The 22064-nt window shown below is 68.6% G+C and overlaps 1 protein-coding gene across 1 annotated transcript in view; it reads right to left on the bottom strand.

Annotated features, from left to right (window-relative positions):
• Positions 1 to 22064, bottom strand: part of CDH4 (cadherin 4) — a 151480-nt gene that overhangs the window by 25189 nt on the left and 104227 nt on the right. Inside the window, exons 3-6 of the mRNA XM_036009999.1 lie at positions 15935 to 16152; positions 7530 to 7712; positions 2128 to 2283; positions 216 to 360 (exon numbers count right to left, since the gene is read on the bottom strand). Coding sequence (XP_035865892.1) covers positions 216 to 360; positions 2128 to 2283; positions 7530 to 7712; positions 15935 to 16152 — 702 coding nt within the window. The remainder of the gene's footprint in view (positions 1 to 215; positions 361 to 2127; positions 2284 to 7529; positions 7713 to 15934; positions 16153 to 22064) is intronic.

The raw sequence follows: 22064 nt of genomic DNA, 5'->3' as shown, positions 1-22064 counted from the left end.
AGGGCTCCCATCTGAGCCGCACCGTCACCGAGACCGGCCATGCCCTAGGTCCAGCCCGTCTTCCCTCTGTGTCCCTGTTGGGGCCTCGGAGGGTCCTGCTCCCCAGTACAGCGCCTGCATGTGGGGGGGGGGCACCCCATGGACCCCCAACAGGTGGGCTCGTCGCCGTCGCCGGGTGGGTCTAGGCCCTCCCGGACCCCGGGGCCCGGGCTCACCTGGCTTGGAGCCCTCGTCCACGGAGCCGTTGTACACCTGGTTGAGGAACTCCGGGCGGTTGTCATTCATGTCGATGACGTAGATGTACAGGTCGATGGGGTTCTCCACCTTGTTGCCGTTCATGTCCACTGCATGCGCCCGCAGCTGCAAGCCACGCGGCCAGTCAGGGCCATGCCACCCCCTTCGGGGGCGCTCCTGGCCGGCCGCCTTGGGGGGCGGGGTGTGACAGCTCTGACCCCCAGGGGACGGGCTGGGTGGGCACTCGGGGGCTGGGGACGGTCACAACGCTTCTCCGGGCCTCGGCCCTGCCCTCTGCGGGAACCGGGGCGGGGGGGGTTGTGACCTGCAGGAACAGCGGGCCAACCGGAGGCCCTGGGGCTGGTGCCACGGGGACCCCCAGGCCTGCTCGGGACCAGTTCCTGCAGCCCTGATGACTGAGCGCCCGTCCACCTGCGGTGGCCGCAGAAAAGCCACCGGGGCCACTCCGGGCTTCAGTCCCGCTCCTGAGCGGTCAGGCCTGGGGCAGACCCAGACCCTGGGGTCTTGAACTTGGACGGGGCTCAGGTTGGCTCGGGGGTCTGCCATGAGTCCACCCTGTCGGTCTTCCACGCCCGGGCTTCTCTGTCCTTGGAGCACCACGAGGAAGCAGAACGGCAGCCCCCCGCTTTGTGGGGAAGGGGCCCCGGAAACTCACTGGGACCACCTCAGGGCACAAAGGGAAGGCGCCCCCTGAACTGGGGCTGGAGGGGTCCCGATGGGCTGCTTCCCCTTGATTTTGGGCTTCTGTATTAATCAATCAATACCCCCACCCCTGAATTACTGTTCACTGCATCAGTACCCCCCCGGGGCCCACCTGTGACCACCACTCCGTGAGACACAGGGGCCTGGCCTGGGCCCCTCCTCCAGAGGGAGGTGGGCACCAGAGAGGAGAAGCCACATGTGACCTGGGTGCAGGGCGGCCACTCTCTGAAGTTGGGAGGAGGCCAGGCAGGCTTCCTGGAGGAGGTGATGTTTGAGTCGAGCCCTGACGAAGGGGCAACCAGCCGGTGGCCTGGGCCCAAGGACCCTTTCCAGGGAGTCCGTGGGAAGCCAAGCGCCCCTTTGGTGTGAATGGCCGAGGAGGAAGTTAACCGGAAACTCCAAAACTGAGTTTTGGGCTCACGGTTTCCAGGAAGTAAAGTAACATGAAAGAGGCCTTTCCCCTGGGCCTGGGTTCTCTCGGGAGCTGTGCTGCAGTCAGCAGGCGCTGGGGCGGGGCGGGGCGGGGCAGGGTGGGGCGGGAGGCTCTCCCCAAACGGGCTGGAGCGGCAGGCAGACCCGCGGTGCTTCTGCACGGCCCGGGTGCCCGCCTGACTGGCTCCGGCACCGCCCAGACCTGCAGGCCAACGGCCCCGGCTTTGCCGTGATGGGAGAATCTTAGATGGGAACATGGGTGCTGGGACCCCCCCCTGAAGGCCGGGTGGGGTGGGGGTGGGGGGGAGAACAGGGCCAGAGAGCGGGGAGCCCAGGTCTCGCCGGCCCTGCCTCGGGCTGCAGCCCGTGCCCGCCCTCGTCCTGTGGGCGTGGAGCAGAGCCTGGGGGGCACTGGCCCGCATGGTGGGCACCACGGGAGTGTGAGGGCGAGAGGCCTTGGCTTTCACGGTGCCCCAGGTCCCTTCCCCTTAGCTGCCAGGGCCGCGTCTGCTGGGCCCCAAGGAAAGGGCGGGTGGTCCTCTAAGGAAGCCCTTCACCTCCACTTTCGCCCCAGGAGGGAGACACAGGTGCGAGCTCTCGGGTCCACCCCGACCCCGAGCCAGGGCCCTGGGTGCGGTGCCGGCACCGAGGGCGCCAAGCGGCCCCCTTGCCCGCAGCCCGGCACGGGCTCCGCCACGACCTCCCGTAGGGCGGAGGGGGGCAGGCGGAGGCACTCACGTGGTAGGAGGCCCGCTCCTCGCGGTCCATGGGCCGGGTGACGTACATGCGTCCGGACATGGAGTCGATGCTGAAGACCTCCATGGGCGGCTGGTCGGCGCCCACGCCCGTGACGCTGTAGCGGATGGGGATGTCGTTGTCCTTGTCCGACCGGATCTGGGGGGGGAGGGGGGAGGGGGAGCACGTCAGCCAGCGGCGGGGGGTCTGCACGTCCCGGCCCACGTACCTGCCCTTCCTTCCTGTGCCCTGGGGTCTCCGTGGGCGCTCCACCGCGCTGCCGTCACCAGGGGGCTTGCTCAGTGTTCCCCCCAGGACACCCACTCCACGCGAAAGGCCCTGCGGGGAGTGGGGGACACACGGGGGGGGGACACAGGACGGCCCAGGCCCCGACGCGAGGTCCCCAGCGCCCATCAAACCTGAGAACACGCGCTGGCAAGAGGACAGCAGCCTCTGCGTGGTGTTGAGGGGGAAAGTGGGGACCCAACGCATGTATTTACGCCCGATTCTCATCCGCACGGGAAGGCGCGGACGCACTGGGGCGAGCGGAGACGGAGAACGCAGCCCGCCGTCCTGCTCCCGGGCCCTGGGGGGTGGGGGTCAGCCCTGGAGAGCCTGCCCTCTCAGCCACCTCCCTGTCCTGGCTTAGCGCTCACGGGCTGTGCCGACTGCATGTCATGTGGCCGGGGCTCTGCCTGTGTCCGAGTGACCCCCAGCGTCCCGCCCGGGGTGGGGACGCCTGCTTCCCACCCCCTCCCTGGGCTTTATAGCACCCCGTCCTTGTGCTGGCGTTGGTGCCGCAGGCCCCTGGAGCTGGGCGCCTGCCCATCTCCACGCCGGACTCCGCCCCCCGCCTGCCGATTGGTCCCGGGGCGTGGGCGCCCCCAGGGCCTCTCCAAGGGGGTGTGGCCTGTTCCACGTCCCTCCGCAATGGGGTCCCCTCTCCGCTCTGTGAGTTTGTCTCCCTGGGGGTCACGCGCCACTCGCCACAGCCTTTAGGATTGCGTGGTAATTTGATTTCCGAGGGGAGCCAGCAGCCGCTGTCGTTCCCGCAAACCCTCTGAGCGGGGACGGAAGGACGCCCTCGGTGCGGGGGGGCGGGGGGGGGTGTAGGGTCGGTCGGTGTTTTAATGCCGAGTGAAGGGCACCCCGCCCCCGGGACCGCCCGCCCGGGCACCGCTACCGACACTCACTCCCCAGGTCCCCCGCCGGCCTGAGGCGGCTTTCGGTGATGGATGGGCACACAGCCACTCTGAACGGGAATGTCATTTTTTGCTGCCGTTTTGGGGGTTCTCGTCTCTTTAGGCCCAGAGAGGGCAGTTTGTCATTGAGCAGTGGTTACACAAAGTGTCCTCTAAAATAAACTCGCGTAGATAAGGGAGAGCTGATTTAAATAGCGGCACCAGGGATGCGTCGGTACATGCTGCACCCGACCAAAGGTGGGCAGCGGGAAGGGGGAGCGGGGATGGCCCCCAGGGCCAGCGCGACCCCCGAGGGCGGGCTGACAGTGAGCAGGGCCGTGGGGGGCACCAGCCTTGGGAGGGGGCAGCGGAAATGGGGCAGCCGCTCCGCGGTGCCGTGCGGGGTTGCTCTCCTGTTGCAGATCACGTCGTTAGGAGTGAATTCCGCACACACTCCCTGAAACGTTCCCTGACGTGGCGAGATCTCGGGAGCGCAGAGCTGGGGCGACAGGAAACCCCTCCACATCATCAGGATCGAGAGTCGGTCCCTTCACGCACCCACAGTCTCAACACGCTGTCCACACGGAGGCTCTGCCCGGCAGCAGGGCGCTGCGGCAGCCACAACGTGTCTTTGTGCGATCCCCAGCTCCGCCCTTCTGCACGGTTCCACCGCAAACACACACGGGCCAAGGAAACGATGCATCATTGCAAAGGGGCCCAAGGAAACATGGATCCCTGAGCTGCCCGCTCACGGTCGGGCTCTGGAAGCGCAGACCCCACTGTGGACGCTGCGTCTTGCACCCAGAGCTGGGCAGGTGAGAGCCCTGGCAGCTGTGGCCTGCCACCTGTCACCTGTGGCCCGCCACCTGTCACCTGGCCCGGGCCTGCTTTCTAACCCACTGCTGCCTGCAACCGACGTCAGACACAAGGTTGGGCTACAGGGTCTCTGAGTGACCAGACCACGGTGGGGGCTCCTCTCCTCGCACCCCCCTCCCCCCGCCTGCAGTGCACTTCCGGGTGGACCGGGGCCTGCTGGCCGGCCGGCCACCTGCACGCTGGACACGTGTCGGGGCCTGGATCACCGTGTCTGCGGCGGGCTCACCCGGGGCGGCGCCGGCCCGGCTCGGCCCACCCAGCACGGGTCTGGAGCGCCTGCATCGGGCCAGGCCCGCGAGCCCCACACTGGGTGGCGGTCCTTTTACGCAGCAGCGGACGGCATCAATGGCAGTGCGTCCTGCGGCTGCGCTGAGCCTCGCAAGACATCTCAGGGCTGACCAAGGGCCACGTGCAGACAAAAGTCTCCGTCGCCCTTTGACCCGAGACACCTCCCAGTCGGTGTGCCCCACGAGGTCCTGGGAGCCTGAAGAGTCGAAATTCCTCCGAGTGTCTGCCCTCCCGCGTCTGTTTCCTTCCCCCAGGGCTGCCTGGTCACCATGGTGTGGCCCACGGCTGCCGGGCCTCCCAGAGGCCAGCCTCACGGGGGGCAAGGGACCGTGGTCCCCCCCGCCCCCCGTGGCTGGGAGGACGGGCGCTGACGGGGAGGGGAGATTTTCCGGAGCCGGTGAGCTGGGCTCCAACAGCCTCCAGCTCACGCCTTCCATACCCGGGGTCCCCGGGGTCCCCTGGGTGGGCGGCCCAGAGCGAGGCCCGCCGCCCCGACTGTGTGAACCCGGCGCAGACGCCGCTGCCCAGGGCGAGCCCGGCCCTGCCTGCGGCTCCGGGACTCGGACACAGACCGTGGGCCTGGCCGCCCCGCTCCTCCCCCCGACTCTGTCTCCCTGACTCCGCTCCCCACGGCCGGCGGCGGGGCCTCTGCACAGGCTGCCCCTCAACCTGGCGGGTGGCACCGGCCCCCCCCCCCCCCCCCCCCAGGCACCTCCCAGGCCCCTCCCGGCGGGGCGGAGGGGGCGTTTCCAGGGCCCTGCAGGCTCCGGTGTCAGAAACACACGGGAGGGTTTCCAAGTCATCTCCTGCGGCGGTGTCTCAGCAACCCGGGGTCGGAGGGCTTCTCCGTAGGTAACAGAGACCTTCCGCTCCCAAAAGCATCACTCGGGTTCCGGGAGCCCACCTCCCCTCCACACCCCACGCTGGGGGCCCTGGGGGAGAAGGGCCTCCACCCTGTCGTCCTCGGGCCCAGTGCCCCCCGCCCACCTCGCCGGCCTCAAGGGGCGCCGGTGCAGAGAGACGCTGAGTGTACAGGTGCCCCCGGCGGGGGCACCCCAGCAGCTGCCTCGGTGGGAGAGGGACCCCCCTTCGCGTCTTCACCGCTCGCCCCAGAAATTAACCAGTCGCCAGGCAGGAGGGCGGGGGGGGGGTTTCCCGGCGGTCCCAGAGTCTGCCCCGGGGGGGGCGGTGGGCAGCATGGAGCCCCCACCTCAGTGCCCGGGCTCCGGGGCCGCGGGGGGGGGGCGCGAGTGCCCCTGGGGTCCCCTCACCCCTGTGGAAGCTCTCGAGGACAGCACGCAGGACGGGACGGTGACGACGCGCCCCCATGCCGCTGCAGAGTCCACGTGGGACAGACCCCTCCTCGGTGACCCATGGCCTTGCGGCCAGGGTGGGCTCTGGCCGAGGAGACGCGGGTGTCCGCTCAGGGGCCAGCCGAAGGCACACCCGCCTCTTTTTTCGTCAGCTGAGTTTTTGTCGCCGTTGACGGTGTAGGGGAGCAACCGGGACGCATTCTCGGCCCGGCACCCTCCTCGGGGGTCGGCGACCTCCTCGGGGGTCGGTGACCTTGCCGACTCACACGGTTTGACAGGCTCCTGGCCCCGCCTCATGGATGCACTGTTCCCGGCCCCTGGAGGGACTGTCCGCCCCGCCAGGAACTTCCTGCCCTCGGCCCCAGCGGGGAGCGTTCGAGTGCTGTGGGGGTGCCCTGGGACGTGGGGGGCTCTCGGGGCGGGCAGGGAGCAGCCAGGCCGGGGACCGCCGCAGACGAAGGGTGCAGCGTGCACACGACCACAGGGAACCCGGCGGGGGGTGGGGTGGGGGGGGGCCCGGAAGCTGCAGGAGGCGCCTGTGGCCGGTGTTTGGTGGGGGGAGGGGGGCAGAGTCGTCACATCGTGGGGCCGCGTGACAGGCTGGAGGACGAGGCTTTTCTCCCAGGGACGACGCAGACACAACGGAGGGGAACCAGCACAGACAGTGGGCTCCAACAGGTCGCCTGGCTTCCCGGGGCTGCGAGGGACGACCGTCCATCATCCACGGCTGGCTGGGCGCCTCCGACTCCAGGGGCAGGTCCCCAAGACGACCCCCTGGCTCCTGCCCAGCCCCGTCTCCCACGGGCAGACTCCTGATGGACATCCGTCCTCCGACAGGCGCCCCGGGCCAGCGGAGGGTGGCTCGTCGTGTCCCTGGCACACGTCTCACCTTGCGGGCTCCAGCCCAGGACACGGCGCATCACCCCAGGAGCTACACCGGCCCCGGCCCTTGTCCCACAGGCCCGGCCCGGCTGCGTCCAGGCGGAAGGTCAGTGACCATTTGTGGTCGGAGGGGAGGTGACGTGAGGAGGGGGGACCCTCTGTGTCCATCAGTCTGAGCCCGTCCGCGTCGTGCGGGGCGAGAACCTGCCTTGAACAGTCCTCCCGAGCCCCCTCCCCACATCTGCGCCCCCGAGAGCTCCCTGTGAGTCTGCTCCACGTGGCCGCTGCCACATTGAGTGGCCGTGTGGGGACTGCCCTCCAGCCTCATGGCCAGAGCTCCCCTCCTGGCCCGGCTCTCCGCAGGCCCCGACGGTGGCTGCCCCGACCTCTCGCCTGTGACAACCTCTGCTCCTGACAGGAACGGGTTTGTCCCCCAGCCGCCCTGCCCCCGTCCCCGTGTCTGGGGTCAGTTCCCACAGTTGCCCCGGACAACCTCTGGAGCTGACAAATTCTGAACTCTTAGGGGACTCAGCGACAAAAGACGCCCTCTTTTGAAAGCTGGATTCTATCCTCGCTCTGGATCTTGCCCACGTCAAGTCCGATGCACCTGCGTGAGCCGCCCGTGGGTTCCCAAAGCCCCGTGTCCGTCTGCGCGTGGAGAGGCTGGGGGGTGGGGGGGCAGTGCAGGGCCGGGTGCTGAGGGGGGAGCAGAGACCCGGCCGCCTGGCGGTGGGTGAGGGGGTCTCCTGCGGGGAGCAAGCCCGTCAGTACCGGCTGGCAAGGTCTGTGGAGCGGAGTGGGGGGGCTGGGGCGCCGAGACCCCCCCACGCACCCACGCACCCACGCACGAGGGGCCCGGGCTTACCCGCACCAGCTGCTGCGGGAAGGGCCCGCGCGAGTTCTCCGGCACGTTGATGGGCGGGATGACCCAGTCCCGCTTCTGTCTCCGTAGCCCGCCGGCGCGCGGGTGCGGCGGCCACGGGCGCAGCGTGTCGCCCGGGGGCTGTGCCGGGGCCAGGGCTGGAGGCTTCCGGCCTCTCGGCGGCGTCTGCGGGGAGGGGGAGAGGAGAGACGGGGAGTCGGTCAGGGTCTGCCCGGAGGAGGCGGTGTTGGCGCAGAGAAGCCGTCGGAGATCGGAGATCGGCAGAGGAAGAGCGGACGGTGTCGGGGCGAGGGGCCGGGGTCAGGGGGACACCAGGGGGGACCCCAGCTACACACAGGAAGAGGTCCCAGAGCCACGCGGGGGAAGAAACCACAAACGGGAAGAAAACGTAAACTGTTTCACCAACGGATGGGATCTGAGCTTTTAAACCCTCCCAGACGGGAAAAAGCCAGGCAGCAGGGGCGAATACATTTTAATTTGGAACCTAGTTTGTGAGAACATACCCTGAAAGCAAGCGAGGAGCACGGAACCCTTGGTTCGCGATGAGCCTGACCGAGGGCTCACAGCCTCACTGTGTAAAGAGTTCTCGCAAATCAACAAACACTTGGATCTCTTTTACAACCAGAAAAAAAGACGTGAATAGACACGCAACAGCAAAGTGGACAGAAAGGACTGATCAACTTCTAAGAACGCTCGTGTCTTCCAGGAGTCAGACAACGCAACCGGAAGGACGGGTCCTCCTCACCGACCGAACCGGCAGGATCAGCCACGCCAGACCCTCAGCCCCGAGCAGCGGGCCGTGGGCCAGTCCGCGGGGGACGACGGTGGGGGGCGCCTGGGGCTCCGCGGAGGCAGACCAGGGACAGACCCCCCACTGGGGCTTCCCCGCCGGCCCCGGCTCACCGTGCTAGGCTTGCGCACGCGCGTTGGCAGCACCGTTACGCACCGAAGGCTTTCCCAGGCCAGCGCGCCCCTTCCCCTGCGGCCCGTGGGGTGCACATTGTGCCAGCCCCTGCCCTGGTCGGTGACAGATGCCGCCTCGTGACTAGTCCTCCCTCCTGACGTCACCGTGCCCGGGTGAGCCCGGCAGGGCTGCGTATAGGACAGTCTTGGCCACGTGGTCTCCCCCCGATGCTTCCCACGCCCGCAGGGGTGGCCGGGGCCTTGTGGGCGCCGAGGGCCGCCCCCCGGTCTCCGCCCGAATCCGCCCAGCGCCAGTGCAGGGGGCGTCAGCATGTTCGCTTTATGGGGCGTCCCCAGCACGCCAGCTTCTGGGGAGCTCGCTGAGACACTCAGTCTCAGGTCCCACCCGCGATGCACTGCCTCTGTGGGGGGCGGGGTCTGTGTTTAGGGGGTCCTCCGGGTGACCGGTGTGCTCCCCAAACTCCCAGCCCCGCCCGAGGCTCCTCCACCCACAGGTAACGAGGTTCAGCTGTCCCCCGGTACCTGCCCCGGGGGACGGTCGCTGGTGCGTTTGTTCTTGAGCCCCAGCTGGACGGACCCTCCCCACAGACCATGGGCGGGACGAGGCGGGAGCTCCCGCTGCAGGCCCGGCCTCCGGGGGCCATGCTGCTGGCTGTCTGTGGGTCCCCATGTCCCCGCCGTGTGACGGAGCGGGAGCCCAGGCCGCCTGACCGTTGTGGACACCCGGGTGCCAGCAGCAGCTCCCGGGGTCTGTGAGGTGGAGGCTCAGAACCTTAAAGAGCTTTCCCAGAGCCAGTAAAGAAACAAAACCCCCTGCTTCATCTTCGCTTGCTGGGAGGAGCTTGCAGGGCACTGATTCCCCGGGTGTTGTTTAAATAAACCGCCTGCGTTTGCTGCTATTTTAAAGCTGCGAGACAAATGTTGTAACAAAATCTGGCGAAAGCCGTCGGCAGACGGGCGCTGGCATCAGTCGGGAAGACGCGCCCGGCTCTCTGGGGAGAAGGTCGAGGGTGACCGGGAGGGGGGGGCACGTGGGTGGGGAGCGTGTCCTGAACCCGCGGTGACCCGGCCACCCTGGGCGTGCGAGCGCTGGGGCAGACTCGCACTGTTGGTGAGCACGGCTCCCGGTTGCTCTCAGGAGCGTGTCCTGACAGGTGACACCGCTGAGGTCCCCGATCGCTCCTCTGCTGTGTGTCCGACCGGACGGCAGCTGCGTGGTGGGCAGCGGTGACCATGTGCCCTCTGCGTTACTGTTATTGAGGATTACATGTGTGCTTGTGACGTGTGTGTGTGCCCGTGTCCATGCACACACAGACACACACGTGTCCCCAGTTCAGGGCCACACAGGAGCTGGGACACAGGGGCGGCGTGTCTCCCAGCGCCCACGGTGCGGAGGCCGGACTCTCCCTGGCGAAGCCCTCACCCTGGTCTGCTTCTCAATCGGCCGCCGTTCACGAAGCGTCCCCCCCTCAGCCCCTCTCCCCGGGGAGCCGCGGCCAGTTCTGCCCAGAGAGGGACTCGGTCTGCTGGTCACTGAGGTGGGCAGTGACCGGGGTGGGAACGACTCGGGCGGGGAACTACATGGGGCCCGGCGTCGCTCTCCGGGCCGGTTTCCCAGCCCAGCCTCCGTGCGGACGGCCGCTCCGTGCAGATGGAGTGCCAGAGCCCGCCCACCCAGGGGCACGCGGCTGCTCTTCAGGGGCAGGGGCGGCAGCAGACGGCAGATGGGCTCAGGAGGACGGGAGGAAGCCGTGAGGACAGCGACAGTTCTCGCTGGAAGGCCGAGGCCCGGATACCTCGGGCCAGCAGTGTGACGCCGGACACCCCATTGTTGCCCTCATTGCCCGCCCCCAGCCCAGACCCGCCCCCAGCAACGAATGACCTGGGGGCAGCCTCCACCTGCTGGCCCTGCCCTTGCACAGGACCCTGTGTGCCTCACCGCTCCACCCCCACCCCCGCCCTGGGGGGGGGGGGCACTCTCTGTGCCGGACTGGCCAGGTGACGCCCCCGGGGCACATCATTGTCACCAAGGGTCCCGTCCCACCCTCACTCACATGTGAGAGACAAATAATGCAGAGCTGGCCTGGGGCAGGCTCAAAATTGTCGCCTTTTCTTTTTCTGAAGTAAGAGGTAAGAAGGTGGGAGGGGCAGACGGCCAGGCGGGAGCAGCAGGAAAGCTGGGGCTCCGGGGTTGACAGACAGGGCAGGGTGGGGTGGCCTCCCAAGCATGGGCCAGTGGACATGGGTGTCCTGCTGCCGTGTGTGGGGGCCGTGAGGGTCCCCTGTTCCCTGGAGGAGGTAGCCCGGCAGAAGCTGCTCCCTTCGAGAGCCAGCCCAGGAATGGAAGCCCCTTCCCCGCTCCCGCCCCCAACTGCCTCTCTAGAGGCACCCAGCAGCCTGTCCTGCCGGCCCTTCTCTCCTCCCCACCGACCTGCCCGGGGTTGGGGCTGTCCCGTCTCCACTCTCCCACCCCGACAACCCGTCAGGCACAGACGAGTGGACGCCGTCCGGTCCAGCCGCCCCTGAGGGGCCCTGAGGTTTGGGTCAGCGGGGGCCAGGCCCCGCCCTGCAAGCAGCTCCTGGTCAGGCCTGGGGACCGAGGCCGCTCCTCTCCAAGGGGGGCTTCCTCAGGATGAGACCCCTGGGAGACCGGGCGCTGCTCCCAGCTGGCTCAGGGTGGGTGAGGGCGGGTGGGCTCACTCCCCAGATGCCAGGGTCAATGGGGACTCCCCTGTGAGTCCTGCTCAGCCTGCTCCCTGCCCACCCGGCTCCCCGCCAGGGGCGGGGTCAACAGGATTCAATGAGGGGAACAGTGCGGCCCCCCTCCGTGTCCCCCCACCCCCACCCCCGCTGCTGACTGTCACCGCGGAAAACTCAATTAAAAAAAAATAAGGCACTACAGTCTGCATGGATGGCTCACTCCTGCATCTCCGCCTTCCGTTTCAGTCGGTGTTTGGGAAACGGCAGGTCGCGCTCACCTGCAAACACGAGCATTGAACACATTTAACTGGGAGCCCTAATTCGGCCTTCCGGCTGGTTTCCATGGTAGCCAAAGACGGACAGGACGCCACTGCATTTAACACACACGCACTGAACAACGGGAGGACACCTTCGCGCTTCCCGGACACCCGGACCGTTCTAAAGGACCGGTGCGTGACGTCCGAGCTGCGTGTCCTCCGCCCACGACACTGCCGCGGCCCGTGCGCCCGCCCCGCCCCGCCCCGCCCCAGCGCCCGCCGGCCCGCACTCCTGCGCTCTCCCTGGAGCGGGGCTGCCTCGGGCTTCCCACCGAGGTCGCGCAGAGAACCGGCTCCTGAGTGAGCGGGTGTGAGCGCGTCCTCGTGCACCCACTTGGGAGGGACATCCTGGGGCCCACGCTTCCGCACCTGCTGCCCCCCACGCCCACGGTGGCTCAGGACGGCGGGGGCTGACCCGCGCCCGCCTGCGGCTGGGGACCGGGGTGCCCAGAGGTCCAGGGACAGGCCGGAGCCTGCGCTCAGGACCCGGGTCCTCTCTGTTCCTTGGCCTGGGAAGGTGGGCGTGGCTGGACGTGTGGGCGTGGCCGGGAGGGTGGGCGTGGCTCGGGGGTGTGAGCGGCCCTGGGGAGCAGCGTGGACGGGGTTCTCCACCGCCAGGTTGCTCTCCAGCGCACCAAGACCCGCGGTGCCGGGTGACCCTACGCCTGGCTGCAGACCGGGGTGCCCCCTCGGCAGGGCCGGCATCCGGGGCCCGGCGGGGTGTGGAGCAGCACCCTGGCCCCCGCCCCTCCCGGGCACCCCGTCTTTCCCAGCCCGGACGGCCCCAGAGGACTGTCTCCTGGCCCCTCCCCCGCGTGCCCTGGCGGAGGGCTGGCTCCAGAGAATGGAGAAAATTGCGTGTAGTGACAACTCTCTGATACAGAATTACCCTTCGGTTTACAGAAACAAAAATGCAATCACGGTAAGAAATTAAATTAGTAAGTGAAGCCAAAATGTGTTGCTTTTTCCTGCCCGGAGTTGCTATCGGTGGGAGTGAACGGACCTGCCCACCTCGGGGTCCGTTGGTGAGACCAACGGTCCGTTTCTTCGGGGAGGGAGGGTCTGACTGAGGCCAGAACTCAGCCGGACCGAACGGGGTCCGAGGCAGCCCCTCCCCACTCCCGCCACCACCCTCAGAAGCTTCCGTGGCCGCGTCGCCCCTTACACTGCCCTGGGGACACGCAGCCAGCTTCCCGAGGGGGCCTGTCTTTCTTGTCCCCTTCGAGTCTCATTGACACAGTGCCCTTGGCCGTGCCCTCCGCGGGGACAGGCCTGGAAACGGTGGCCGATGACACATGACGATGACGCTTTCGTCCGTGACGCTTTGAGGCCTGGCCGTGGGCCCTGGTCCCGCTGCTGAGGCCGGGCCCCTCCGAGGCCGCGTGCAGCCTGGAACTCGGTCTGAGGGTGGCCGCCTGCACCCTGTGACCCTGCCTGACCCCGGGCACAGGGGGCAGAGAAGTCAGGTGAGGGGCGTAGGCCCTGGTGGGGGGGGGCTGCAGTTGGGAAAACACGGGGGGGGGGGGCAAAGATGTCCGCTCACCCACCCATTAGCCAGATCACACGCGCCTTCGCCCCTGCAAAGGGTTAAAGCTGCAGCTCTTGGGGAGCTCGCGTCCACCGAACCCCGGTCCCCGGGTGGGGGTGCCGGGGGGAGGGCTGTAGGCGCTGCGGAGGGCAGCCTTCTGCCGGCTGTTGGGGCGGGTCTTTGCCGTGGAGAAACACGGAAAAAACACACATGGGCACACGTGTGCGGCGCTGTCTGAACCGGTGTGAGCATGCCGGGTATGAGCGCTCGTCACAGCGGAGGGCGCTGGTGACCCCAGAAACCTGGTCACCGTGGCGGGCGCTCCTGCCCCCCCAGCACCCCGGGCCCACCTTGGGGAGAGGACAAAAGACCCAGCTCACTCCTTCCAGAGACTCGAGGTCCCTCCCGCAGGTGGCACCCAGCGTCCTTCGTGAAGGCGCTTCCCCCAGGTGACACCTGGCACTTAAGCCCCATGTGGCCCTTCACGGAAAGCCCTCGAGTCTGAGTTCGGGGTTCGGGGTTCAGGCCGGGCACCCCAGCCTGTGGGTGCTCACGGCACATGGGGCTGCTCGGGGGGCCCTGCACGCGGCAGCCTGACCTCAGGAGCCTCCTCTTGGGTGGACACACGCACAGGGATGCAGGGGGTAATGACTCTGGGGACAAGGCGCGGGGGGGGGGCCTGAGGATGGGAGGACACAGGCCCCAGGAGGGGGCTTCACGGGCCACGGGGCTTGTTCTTGCCGGTACCGGAGACCCACGCGGCTGTACGAAGGGGTCCTGGGGCCTCTGGGGGGGGTTCCGGGTCAGGACTCGCGTCCCCCCATCTGGGTGTCAGTCTGCACCCCCGGGGCTGCGTCTCCCCCCCGGGAAGGAAGGCACCGGTCACGCCCCTGGTGAGTGTGTCCCGGGCCGCAGGCCGTCCCGAAGGCCGGAGCGTGAGGTCACGTGAGGGCAGGGCCGGCTCCTCCGGGGGCCGTGACCCTGGGGAGCCTTCTCCAGGCCGGGGTTGTCCGTGTCCCTGGCCCGCAGGAGCGCCACCCGCCCTGTCTCTGCCGTCACCCACCGCTCTCCCCGTGCTCGCGTCACTGTCCACAGCGTCCCATTTCGTGAGGCCGCCAGTCACGCTGGCCGAGGGCCCCCCCCCGCCCTGTCACCGGCAACGAGAGCCGCAGGCCCCCATTCACACCCTCGGCCCCTCCGGAGGTGCTGTGCGCGGGGACCGCCACCTAGGAGCTCCGGGGGGCCCAGACTCAGCCCACCCGCCGGGGACGCGGGACCCCGACGGGGGAAGAACACAGTGGCTGGGGGCCCCCCTGTCTGGCGTGGGGGTCGCACAGCCGAGCGTCCCCCGGGAGATGCTGATCTGCTGTGAGCCCGGTGCTGGTTTCACAGACCCCAGTTCCTCTTTCTCCAGCCGCGCCCACCGGCCCCGTGGCGGCCGCCGCCGTGTGCGCGTGGGAGGCCCCCGGTCAGACCACGGCCGGGTGGGGGGGGCCTCTGTCTCCGGTATTTACCGCTCCGGCTCCCGGGGGCCAGCGGCGCTCCGGGGGAAATGTGGGACCTCATTTGCATTTTCTAACTGAATCGCTATCAGCTGCCCTGCAAGACCGCGCACACACAAAGTCTCCCCGAGTTCCCGCCCGCCCGTTGGCAGTTGCTAGGGGCAGCGAGGACAGGAAGGGGAGAGGCGCCAAGTTTTGGGGTTCATCTGACTGGAGAGCTGCGGGTTTGCCCCACCAGGCAGAGAGCGGCCGGGGAGCAGACAGGAGGGGGCCTCCGCCTGGGAGGATGAACCCCCGAGACCCAGGGAGTTAGGGGGCCCCACGCCGCTGCCGCCGCGGTCCTCCGGGGAGTTGCTTCTGGACGCCTTCCGTGAGAGCCTCCTCAGACAACCGCAAACCGCTCCTGTGAAGGAGGCTGTGTTTCCAGAACCTTCTGCCAACAGGAGCCTTGCTCACTGTGCGCCCAGCGGAACTCCCCACCCTGCCCAGTCCCAGCCAGGGAGCTCTGTGCGTTGCGTGAATTTAAAAAAAATGGGTTAAAGTTAGCGTTAGCACTGTCTGTGCGTGGGGGGGGGCCGTGTCGTGGTTCCGATGTCCGGGGGGCTCTGGGTGCCCCTGCAGTGGGCGGGAGGTTGCTGCCGGCGCTTCGTAGACGCCCGTCACGGGACCGAGGGCGGTCCCTCCCGTTCTAGCTGGCTGAGTGTTTTCGTCCCGAACGGGGCTACCTGTCACAGTCATGATGCACGACACGGAGGGTTTGGGGCTAACCACGGGCTGCTGGGGCGCGCAGTGACCAGAGAGAGACCTTTGAGGGCCAGGGGAGGTGGGTGCACCCCACTCCATCCCAGGGACAGGGCCCCGCGGGCAGGTCGGGGGAGCTGCCGTCACAGGGTGGGGTGGGGACCTCTGGTTTGCGTGTGTGGAGCCAACTGCTCCTCCCCGGTCCCTCCCTCCCTCCCTCCCTCCACCTCCTTCCCTTCCTTTTGTTCTCCCCCACCCATCTCCTTCCTCCGTCTGTCTTCCTCCGTCTCGCCGTCTCTGAGTCACTCTGACACCAGCCGCTCTGGCTGTCCGGCATGGTTGGCCACGTGGGCTCTGTCTTACCACCGCCCATGCCCCCAAGCCTCGGGAACCCCCAGCCTCAGGCAGGAGAGGCTGCAGCGTGGGCCGGGCCCAGCACCCTCTGGAAACGTGGGCCCCGTGGGAACCGTGACCTGGACTGTCAGGGTGGTGACAGCAGTGTGTGTGTGGGGGGGGATGGCCCTGCCTCAGGGAGGTGGGCGGTCAGAGGGGACCCCCCGTCAGTGCAGCCCGCTGAGCGGTCCGCCTGTCCTCAGGGCACGTACAGAGGTCCCGGGGCAGCGACCCCGGGGGGGAAGGATGTTCACCACGCCCGCCCCGTGCGGTCCCCCTTACCTGGTGTCCGGACGAGGTCTGGGCCACCAGCAGCCGCACCGCGGCGTCCCACCGCTCGGCCGTCCGGCGGTCCCACGCGGTCACGGTGAAGGCCACCCCCCGGGAGGGGATCCACAGCTCCCGGGCAGCGAAGACCGTGCCGTCCGCCCCGACTCTGAAGTCCATGCTGTTGGTCTCATACTGTGTCCCCTCCGTCCCCGGACAGCTGCGGAACCTGACTGCAAGAGGAGGGAGAGGAGGGTCAGGGCGGTGCGGGTCGGGGGGGGGGCGGCGGCCGCAGGGGTGCGCTCTGAGGCGGCAGGCTCGGGGCCCTAACAACAGCAGGAATCGGCGACATAAACCCCGTGCTGATTTCCGGCGCTGGGTGTCCCTCTTCTCCCGGGAGCACACAGAGGCCTTGGAAACAGGAAACCAAGCCCTGGCTGGCGTGGCTCAGTGGGCTGAGTACCTGCCTGAGAACCAAAGGGTTGCTGGTTCGATTCCCAGTCGGGACACATGCCTGGGGTGCGGGCCAGGTCCCCAGTAGGGGGCGCAAGAAGCAACCACACACTGATGTTTTTCTCCCTCTCTTTCTCCCTCCCCCCTCTCTAAAAAATAAAATAAGTAATAAAACCTTTTAAAAAAGAAAAAGAAGTGTTGCTTATTGAAAATGAAAGAGGAAACGGAAGACCAGGGACGCACTCGTGAGAAATCTGAGAGGCAGCCGCGTGGCCTCCCGGCCCGGGGTTCTCCGGAGTCGGGGGCTGGGCATTTTCCGTCTGGACAGCGGCTCCCTGGCCCTCGGGCGGCGGGGCTGCTCGAGGGCCCTGTCCCAGCCGGGACACGGCCGAGTGCGGGCCGAGACCAGCGGCTCTGAGCGGAGCTGGAACGGCTGTGTTCTCCGGCGGCTCGTTTTACTCCCCGACACAAGCCCGACACATGCCGGGCGGCGGGGCCGGAGCGGGGCCGGCAGAGGCCGTGGGGCAGCCGAGCGCCCCCTCGGTGGCCCGGACACGGGGTGCAGGCAGCGGGGGCGCCCACACCACCGGCAGGCACGGTGCTCGCTGCCAGACCTGAGTCAGGCACCGACGGCCAGCACCCCCCACCCCACGGCCGGCGGGCGTCCCTCCGCGGGGGGGACGTCCAGGGGCGGCCCCCGCTCGGCCCCCGGGGCACATCTCTACCCACGCGCCGCCATAAATGACACGGCACCAGCCCCCGGCGTCGGGCTCTGCCGACGGGAGCCACGGGCGAGGTTGCCGAGTGTTTACGAAAGCGTGGGCGCCTCGGCAAGCGTGGGGGGTGGCCCGGGTTCTGAAGCGATTCCACTGTCACAACACACGGGACTTAACTACTGTTTCTCCCCGAAGCGCAAAGCCAGCCCCTCGCCGCTACGCGTGATCCGGTGTTTCCCTCCGCGCCCACCGCGTTTCACTGTCGCCGGCGCCACGACGACATGTAACATGCGTGTTCCCGCGTCTGGGACGCCGCGCCTCGGCGCCCCACCTCCCCCCGTCGGGCTAACACGGAGGTGCTTCTCCCTGGGAAGCCAGCAGGTGATCCCGCCCCGTCTGGCCGGAGAGAACGCACGTGGGGGGACACCGGGGCCCCACGAGCGGGGTCCCCAGGTGCGTGGCACCGGCCAAGGTCACCCGCGGGCTGCGGCTCCGTGGAGCTCCGCCTCGGCGAGGGGATGACCCCGTTTTCAGGGGTGGGACATCCCGGGCTGCGTTTCGGGCGCCACTCGCCCCACGGTGAACAGACGAAGGTCAGCAGCGGCCCGGGGAGCCGGTCAGTTCTGACGCCCGATCGTCACTGGCTTGGACAAGAGCGGCAGTCCTGTGACTGCTGAGGGGTGAGCCGGAAAGGCGTGAGCCGGCCCCGTGTTCTGCCCAAGCGGATCCCCGACGACACTCGTGGGACCGGACCCCTGGGAGGGCCCGCGGTGCTCCAGGACGCGGCCGCGCCGTGTGTGGTGCTGACAAAGCAGGCGTGGGTGCGGGGGCGTCGGAGGCAAATGTCAAGCCCGCCGCCCTCCCGCTGGCCCGCCTCTCGTCACCCGTCTGAGCCAGAAGGAGACAGGCCCACGGAGCAAAGGCCCTGGCCCAAGGTCGCCCAAGGGTGTCCATGCCACAGACAGGTGTGGCCCCTGGTGCTTGGCTCTGGGACCCACACGGGAAGACGGGACAGACGGAGGCTGGGCTGGGAGGCGACGGGGAAAGGACCACACAGGCCTCTGTGGGCCACCAAGAGGGGCCCCCGACCAGGCTGGGAGTCCCCGGTGTGCGGGTGGGGAGCCCTGTAGGGTGTGTGGGGTCAGCCAGGAGGGAAGGGCCACCTGGGTCACGCAGGGGCGGTTCCGGAGGTCCAGCAGCCCCTGGGAGTGAGGGGTGTCCTGAGCAGACACCCCCTTTTGGGGGCCAGCCTTAAGGGAGTTCGGGGAACCGGTGGGGAGGGGTCCGCGCCAGTGCCTGAGTCTGAGGGCCACGCCCACCTGACCCCCAGCGTGCACTGCCCACAAGCAGGCCCTCGGCTGCGCGGCCGGCACCTGCCCCTCCCTTTCTCCAGGAATGCGCAAAACCTTCCTTGGGAAATCACCGTGTCTCCCGGCCAACCCGCCGGCTTGCGGCAGGGCCGGTGCAGCAAGGCTTGTCGCGGCTGGTGCCAAAACTCGCGCCCACGGAGAGAAGCCCGTGGCGCCCTCATTAGGAGGCTGTGGGTTAACCCTCTACCCTCGTCACTTCTAATTGCTCGCTCGGAGAGCAGCGCAGGTGACCGGGAGACGGGCAGCGAGTGACGCTCGGATCCGCTGCCGGGTCGGCGGCCGCCCGCCTGACATTTCCGGGAGCAGGCTGCTGCGTGGCCCCCAGCCCGGCGTGCCGGGGGGCTGTGCCGCGGTCGCGAGACATGGCTTCCGCTTGTTTTCCTTGTTAGGGGAGTCGGGGAAGGTCTGAGGAGCAGAGGTGAGCGCGTAGCGGGGGCTGTGCTGGGGCAGGAGCACGCCTGCCGACAGCCTGCTTGCCCCCCCGCCCCCCCCCATCCCTCCGTCCCTCTGCCCACCCCTCCACCCTCCCCACACGCCGCAGCTGCACAGTGAGTCCAGGCACCACCCTCCAGGTGCTGGAGGAGGCCGGGGCAGCCCCGAGACTGTCCTTTGTGCCCCCGAGACTGCCACCGCCCTGCTGGCCTCGCCGCGGCTGCAAACGCTCGGCCAGTCTGTGGGCGCTGGGGCCACGGGCTCTGGGCCCGCTCTCCCCGCCCAGGTCTCCGGCACCGACCGCTGGGGGCATCTGGCACCAGCAGGGGCTTCAGAAACGTCAGTTGGACAAACGCCCACATTCCGTTTCCTTTCGCTCTGAAGAGGGACGGCCGATGGGCTGTCCAGCCGTGAAGAGAGTGGAGCGAGCTCCGCCGTGTGTTGCTAAGCGGCGGAAGCCCGTCTGAGAGGGCCACACAGGGTATGGTCCCACCGATGTGACATGCGGGGAAAGGCGGCACTGTGGGGCCGGTGCTGGGCCCGTGCTGGGCCCGTGCGCTGGGGGTCGGGCTCACGAAACCCTCCCGCCCATCCCCAGAGGGAGCCGGCCGCCCTCCGGCCCCGCCACGCTGCCACGCCCTTGCACGGGCTTGAGCGTGGCCCTTAGTGGGGGCCGGGCACAGCCACCGAACGCACCGCGCAGCGACTGAGCGCTGAGTGTGACACGCGCCCGGGCCGGGCCACGGTGACTCCGGCGCCATCGGCAGGGTCCGCACGCCCTGTGCCCGGAACTAGGGCTCGTCAGTCCTCGCCTGGGCTGAGTCTCGCTGCGCCCCCTCGGCGTGGGCGGGGACGCGGCCACCCCAGCCTGCAGGAGAGCGCACCCAGAAACAAAGAGCAGGCGTGGGAGACCCCCAGCACGTCTCTGCCTTCGGGAAGCACCTGAGGAGCGGGGTCCCCGAGAGGCGGCCGACGAGATGGGACCCAAGGGTGGGCACACCCAGGCAGACTCACGGGGCAGTGTGCCCCCGACCCTGGGTGCCTGGTTCCCCGGCGGGTGCCGGCCGAGCTCCGGGCTGCGCTGGCCTCACTGTCCTCGGCACCCATCCCTTGTCCCTGGGGCCCCGCCGTGGCTGGTGCTGTAGGAACCCAGGGGCCCACAGCGCCCCCCACAGACCACTTCCCTGCCCTGAGCTTCTCCCTCCGGGGCGCTGGCTGCGGGGCTCACAATGTGGAATCCGAGACCTTTCCTCACTCCTCTCTCTCTCTAGGTCACACACACAAGCACTCGCAGCCCCGGCCCTCTGCCCTCGGCCTCAGGTGTACGAATCGGAAGTTGGATCTGGGGTCAGGAGCAGGCTGACGTGGACGGCTGTTGGCCGCGTGGCCAGGAGGCGGCCGGCGAGGGTGGGCCTCTCGCTCCTGGCGGAAGAACAGGGCCGAGACCCCGGGATGAGCGCCGCCCACAGCTCCTCCTGTCTGGGACTGGGAGGGACGCCGAGGCTCCCGGGCCCGGTCTGTGTCCGGAAGGGCCTTGGTTTCGGGAGACTCAGGAACCCAACTCCGAGGCCGCAGGTGCGCCCAGTCAGACCGCCTCTGACCTCCCAGGGGTGGTGGCATGGGCACAGTTTCCCTGAACCCACCCCCCAAACTCCAGAGGCTGTGGGGTTCCGATCGAGGGGCCTTCCCAGAGTGTCTGGACAGGATGCGGGGTCTGAACTCTGTGGGTACAGACTTGACGGCACCAAAGCCACCGCTCAGGCTGTGACCCGGGGCCACCAGGGCCCGTGGGGGAGGGCGCACTGCCACTCGGGGGGGGGGATGCACGCTGTGGGTGCGAGGCGTGGCCTGAGCCAGTGTGGCGTGGAACCCTGGCTGGTGCACAGAGCCCTGGCCGCCCCGCCTGCGCCGGCTGCCGGCTCGGGTGCCCCTGGCAGCTGGCAGCCCCCTCCCCGCCTGGCACATCCTCGGCCTCAGTTTGCTGGGACCGAATCCAAACACGACCTTGAACTTTACCAGCCGTTCCTTCGGCAAACACATTTGCGCTGGCCGCCAGCGATTTTTCTAAGGCAAAGAAAAAGGACACAGAAACGCAAACATCCCCCCGCTCTCTCAGCTGCGCCAGCCACCTGGCGTCCTCTGCCTGGTCTCCCCGGTCAGGGCGGTCCGGCCGGGCGCACTCACGGCACCCTTCGAGATATTGGGGGGCCCCCTGAAGTGAGCAGACCCTGGGGGGGGTGTCTGCAGTCCCGGGGTGGAAATCTGCAGTGTCCGAGGTCTCTCCTGAGGCCCACGGGGGCAGGGCTGCCCTTGAGCAGACAGTGGACACCCCCAGTTGCCCCACGGCCCCGGGGAGGGGACCGATGACAGGCAGGCACACGAGCATGAAAAATGCAGCCGCCGTATTGGGGACTCCAGGGCACGCGGTGCCAGGAGAGCCCCAGGAGGGGTCCTGACTGGTCCTGGGGCCCTGGGGGACAGGGGGGGGGGACAGGAGCCCTCGGCAAGGGGCACAGCGACCGGGTCCCACCTCGTCCCAGTCCTGTCTGGGGCTCCAGGGGGCCCCACGGGGGTGTCACGAGGGGGGCCCACATGACACCCTCGGGGCTCCTTAGCAGGATGCGCCCCCACATGCGTTTGGGCTCTGACCGCCTGGGACTTGGGGGCTCACTGACCAGGCCAGGACTGGGGGGCTCAGTGCTGAGCAGGGAGTTCCACCCCGACCCGGAAGCGGATCCGCATCCCTCCGCCCCAGGGTCTCTCCAAGGCCTCCCTGTCTCAGCCCAAGGCCATCTCCGTGGAAACCGGGGCCCGGCTGTGCGTGGGCTGCTCCTGTTCCCAGCCCGGGGTCTAAAGAGCAGGAAGGAAATGTTCTTCGTGGGTCGCAAGGTCACTGTCCAAGGGACCCAAGGGCTGGCGTGGGGGCGGGGCGGACACCTGGCGGCACTCCCGTGACGACCGTGCACGCTCACCTCCGTCCCCGACGGCGTTCAGCGCCCGCGGGAGCATTAGGGGGTCTCGGGGGCGGGTCCTGGGTGGGGGAGGGGACCCGGAAGAAATGCACGCTGGGAAATCGGGGTGCGCCGTGCGGTCCTGCGGCTGCTCCCCCGGAGTCCTCGGCAGGGGGCGTGTGGCCCTGCGGAGCGGACATCCCACTCCTTGTCCCCGCCCCCG

The sequence above is a fragment of the Phyllostomus discolor genome, chromosome 9 (assembly GCF_004126475.2).
Source record: "Phyllostomus discolor isolate MPI-MPIP mPhyDis1 chromosome 9, mPhyDis1.pri.v3, whole genome shotgun sequence".
NCBI classification, from domain to species: Eukaryota; Metazoa; Chordata; class Mammalia; order Chiroptera; family Phyllostomidae; genus Phyllostomus; species Phyllostomus discolor.
Note: the sequence above shows the minus strand (reverse complement) of the source record. Positions and strands in the feature narration are given on the sequence as shown.